Source organism: Humulus lupulus, chromosome 1 (assembly GCF_963169125.1).
Source record: "Humulus lupulus chromosome 1, drHumLupu1.1, whole genome shotgun sequence".
NCBI classification, from domain to species: domain Eukaryota; kingdom Viridiplantae; phylum Streptophyta; class Magnoliopsida; order Rosales; family Cannabaceae; genus Humulus; species Humulus lupulus.
The window spans coordinates 15,729,465-15,734,760 of record NC_084793.1 but is presented as its reverse complement, the minus strand read 5'-3'; the positions used below and the strand labels follow the sequence as shown (position 1 = coordinate 15,734,760).

General features: G+C 30.8%; 1 protein-coding gene across 1 annotated transcript; it reads left to right on the top strand.

Moving 5' to 3' along the window:
• Positions 1-1,834: 1,834 nt before the first annotated feature.
• LOC133786696 (protein FAR1-RELATED SEQUENCE 9) lies at positions 1,835-4,758 on the top strand. Its single transcript, XM_062225495.1, has 3 exons — positions 1,835-2,078; positions 2,358-3,858; positions 4,379-4,758. Exons 2-3 carry the CDS (start codon positions 2,377-2,379, stop codon positions 4,544-4,546), a joined length of 1,650 nt encoding a protein of 549 aa, XP_062081479.1. The 5' UTR covers positions 1,835-2,078; positions 2,358-2,376; the 3' UTR covers positions 4,547-4,758.
• The last annotated feature ends 538 nt before the right edge of the window (positions 4,759-5,296 follow it).

Genomic DNA, 5,296 nt, shown 5'->3' with positions numbered 1-5,296 from the left:
ATTGTATACTATGTAATTTGAAAATTGGTATAAAATGGTATTATGTTATTCATGGGAATATACACATTTAGTACCTTGTTGTATCATTTTATTCTGATTTTGCAAATTCAGGGTATCGTATCATAATAGAAAGTACACAAATTATATTTCGCTAAAGTATAGATTATCAAATGAGTAAATTCCCTTAAAAAAATTGAAAATGTATAATATCTCTTCTATATAATACGTGTGAAGATAGCGGAAATTATTGATTTTAATAGTTTTTTATTTTTTTAATGTTAACTTTAACAGAATATTCTTATATTTAACAGAATATTCTTATATTTAGCTGTAGTTTGTAAATACTTAAACTTTAATAAAATAAAATTAAAAATTAAAATTGGATATTTTTGAAATATTTTACAATAATAATTTTTTTAAAATAATAAATAATTAAACAAATTAAAATATAATATATATTTTTTTATATATTTTACAATGATGATTATTTTTAAATAATAAATAATTAAACAAGTTAAAATAAGATATCTTTGAGATATTTTACAATAATAATTATTTAAAAATAATAAAATTATTTTATAACTTAAATAAAATTTAATTAAACTTAAACTCACTTATTAAAATAATATTATATTAAATATATAATACAATCTACTATTAATTAGTAACAAATTGATTTTTTTTTTTAAAATTAGCAAGAAACTTAAATTTAAAATACATGTATAATATTTAATATTACCTTAAATATATAATATATAATTGTCACTCCCAAATTAAAAAACTAGAACAAAGATAAACTTAAACAAAAATAAATAAATTATTTAATTAAAATATGATATTTATTTGAAATTAATATGACATTAATATAAATTTAATAAAAATAATTAATAAATTCTATAAATAAAACTAAGCAAACGTGTATATTACACGTTGTTTGTATCTAGTATATATAAAAAATACTGATTTTCTCCATAAAAAAATTAAATTTTATTAACAATAAGCTATAAGAATTTAATTGCTATTATTTTTTAAAGTTCTTTTTTAGGTTCCATTCTCATTCTTTACACACTTAGGTCTTCACAATTTTTTTTTTATCAATTAGATGCCAACCTTTCCAAATTGTATCTGTTGATTAGGTTCTAAAATATTATTTTACTTTTTTTTAAGCAAAATCACAAATAAAGATAAATTACACTTAATATATTTTTGAAATCACAAGTTTATATTTATTTTTTCTCTAATATTTTTACATTCATCTGAAGGTGAGAGATGAATGTAAAAATATTATCAAAATTTCACTGTCATTCATGATTGGAAAAGAAAAAAAAACCCAAAGTTTAATGTTCAAAATTTTCCTTTCATCTTTGGACTTAAATTATGTGTTCCAAATATGTTAATACTATTTTACCTTTTTTTTTGGTGTTTTTTAAAAGAAAAAAAACAAAAATAATATTTGAGCATCCAACTATATAATTTAGAAATATTAGGAACACAAGTGATATAAATTAGAAAGATTTGGGACCAATTCATATAATTTGGAAAGATTTAGGACTCAAGTGATAAAAATTTAGCTTTAAGAGGTAATTGATACAATTTTAAAAGATTGGAAATCCAATTAATAAAAAAAAAATGAATTTTTGGGACTTGCGTGTTACAAGATTTAAAAAAACTGGGGACAAGAACTTAAACATGTTCTTTTAAAACTAAAAGAATTTGATTACTAGATATTTTTAGGGACTAAGTTGCTAAATAATGAAAATTTAGAGGGTGTTTATACTAGAAAAAACTCAATAAATTAATAAATAAATAAGGAAAAAACCCCAACTTCATAAAAGTTCTTATTTTTTTTTTCATCCGAGTCTCCCATCTCCCTGGTAAAGAAACTTAAAATTCTCCATTTTCATCTTCTCTTTCCCATATTTTTTTTTCTAAAATCACTGCTTTTCTTTAACTGAACTTATTATTTCTTTCTCAAATTCACACAAAAACCCTTAAACCCCTAAATTCTTCGTCTCTCTCTCCAGTCGGGTCTTCCGGCAATCCCACTTTACCAGTTCTCCACCCTTCATCGCTGTCAGGTAATTTAGTTACTCCTTTTCTTTCATTTCTATGTATGTTTTTAATTGATATATTCATATGTATATATAACGTCAAGACCCATCGCTACATGTATATCAAACCAATTTATACAAAATACAATGGGGCTTCCTTCAAAGCTCCACCACTGAGAGTGTGTTTGAGTTTAGCTTAGAGTAAACCCTGATGATTTATAATAGAGTTGAGTGATATAATGGGATTTTCTTGAATTCATCATTTCTCTTTGTTGCCTGGTTTTTTTCTCTTGTGGATTGTTACAGTTGAGTTTTTTGGATTTACATGAGTGGTAATAGACAGAGGACCCTTGGGGGTGGGGGTCAACATGTATTGGATTACTTAAAGCGAATGCAAGCAGAGAATCCTGCTTTCTTTTATGCGGTTCATAGTGATAGTGAGCACTCTGGAGGGAATATATTATGGGCAGATGCTTCGGCTAGGTTGAACTATACTCACTTTGGAGATACAGTGATTTTTGACACTACGTATAGAACACACCGCTATAGGCTACCGTTTGCCTCTTTTACTGGGTTTAATCATCATGGTCAGCCAGTGTTGTTTGGGTGTGCTTTGATTCTTAATGAGTCCGAGTCATCGTTGGTTTGGCTTTTCCAGACTTGGCTTCATGCCATGTCTGGACGTAGCCCTGCCTCGATTACTACTGATCCGGAGAGGCTTATACAGAGTGCTGTTGCCCGAGTTCTTCCTGGAACCCGCCATCGTTTCTGTAAGTGGGCAATTTTTAGAGAAACGAAAGAGAAATTGCCTCAACTATATCAATCTCAGCCTACTTTTGAGACCGAGTTTAAGAAGTGTGTTAATGAGAGTGAGACAATTAATGAGTTTGAGTCTAGTTGGGAATCTCTGCTCCAAAGATACTACACCATGGACAATGAGTGGCTTCAGTCAATGTACAGTGCTCGACAGCAGTGGGTTCCAGTTTATATGAGAGATGCTTTTTTTGGAGAGGTATCCGGGACTGAAGGGAGTGGAGGTTTAAATTTGTTCTTTGATGGGTTTGTGAATGCGTCCACCACCATTCAGATGTTTGTTAAACAATATGAGAAAGCTATAGTGAGTTGGCATGAGAAGGAACTAAAAGCAGATTATGACACTACCAACACTACACCAGTTTTAAAAACACCATCTCCCATGGAAAAGCAAGCTGCTAACCTCTATACCAAAAGAATATTTAAAAAGTTCCAGGAGGAATTGGTTGAAACCCTTGCTAATCCTGCAACCAAAATAGATGACTCAGGCACTGTTGCTACATATAGAGTTGCCAAATTCGGAGAAGACCACAAAGCAAACGCTGTTAGCTTCAATTCTTTTGAGATGAAAGCTAGTTGCAGTTGTCAGATGTTTGAATATTCAGGAATAATTTGTAGGCATGTATTAGCCGTTTTTCGAGCAAAAAATGTTCTGACACTTCCTTCTCAGTATGTTTTGAAAAGGTGGACTAGAAATGCCAAGGCTGGACCTGTTGTTGAAGAACATGCTTCAGATTTGCCAGTACATTTTCGAGATTCCTTAACTGTTCGGTATAACAATCTCCGTCAGGAAGCAATCAAGTACGTAGAAGAAGGTGCTAAATCTATCCATATATATAATGTGGCTTTGGATGCTCTACATGAGGCTGCTAAGAAAGTTGCTTCTATAAAGAATCAAGGTTCTGGTGCTGCACAAGGTGGTACTCTGGCAAATGGAGGTAGCCAAGAGTTGCATTCAAATGAAGAAAATCAAACGGCTGCTTGTCAGTCTGTAGTAAGTTCCAACTACTTTTCAATATTTATCCAGTTTTAGAGCATTCCTTTACTGTGCTTTTTCTCTGGTTGCCTGTATGCCTTTTTTCCTTGAGCTTTTCAGCTGTCGCTGTTATCTTTCATGAAGTTATGCTATAACTCTGCTTCTGAAGTATTTTTTCCTCTAGGGTCAAAAACATGTTTATTTTATTTATTTTCAGAGGGGTTGTGTTGACTTTTCTACTTATCCTTTTTTCCATAGCTGCCACTGGTAGGTCAGTCTATTAGATTTAACAATTTTTTTATTATTTCTGTAATTTTCTTCAATCACGAAAGGCAAAAACAGCAAAACATTCTAGGATTTTTATGTGATGCAGGCAATTATATTATGATATTCTGTTCTACATTATCCTCAATGAGCATGCAGTTTACAGAATGTCATTAAACATCTGGGGTTTTGTTACTTTAATGAATGAACAACCAGATAATATTGGCATATGATCTAATATGCACTTGTGTCCATCTTCTCCCTCTTTTTGCAGGATGGGAAGGAAAAGAAAATTCATGAGCTGACTACCGAGATTGAGAACACTAATCAACGGTGTGAGGTATATAGAACGAACCTGCTTGCCGTTCTAAGAGATATGGAAGAACAGAAGTTAAAGCTTTCAGTGAAGGTTCAAAATGCAAGGCTTAGTTTGAAGGAGTAAACCGCAGATTGCAGAATAGGTCTTATTAGCATTTTCCACTGTATTTCCTTCTCTAACCAAGCAGAGTTACCAAACCCCAATGTTGGCCTTTTTAATGGCTTATCAAAGCAGAGGAATGGAAGGTGTGGTGGACTGGACATATTTGTATTGAAATGCTTGTATGTTTTTACCGGTATGAACTTAAGAAATGAAGGATGAAGTGTTGAATTTCATTGTCTTAAAACCCTGAAGGATTGATTATCCTTGCTTCAGGTGATGATAGTGAAAGTGGTGTCACAAAGCGACATGTCGTTTGTTAAACGACATCTCATATCATTTTCGTTATTTCTTCTCAAGTGAGTCTGACATGACCAATTGAAGGTTTGGATATAAAGTTACAAGCCATGTCTCCTTTACCTTGCCAAAGTCGACAAACTTTAACAAATAAGCTCTTTGAATTCTTAATAGAAAAATACACCAAGCACAAGCAATATCAGCTTTTTTCCTCTAAAAATTGAATGATTTGTAAGTAATTACACAATTTTGTTGTGGAAATTTTTTAGCAGATAAATTAAGAGTAAAAATTGGGTAGTAAAAAGAACAATATTTAAGCAAAGGAATAGTTTAATGGGGAAAATAAGAGAGCATAAGAACAAGAAGTATTCCTTTCAAACGAAACTTGAAAAAGGAAAAACATAAGATAAGGCGAAGATGAGAATTAAAGCCAAATAAATATATAAGAAGTACATAAAAATAATAATTCAAAATAGT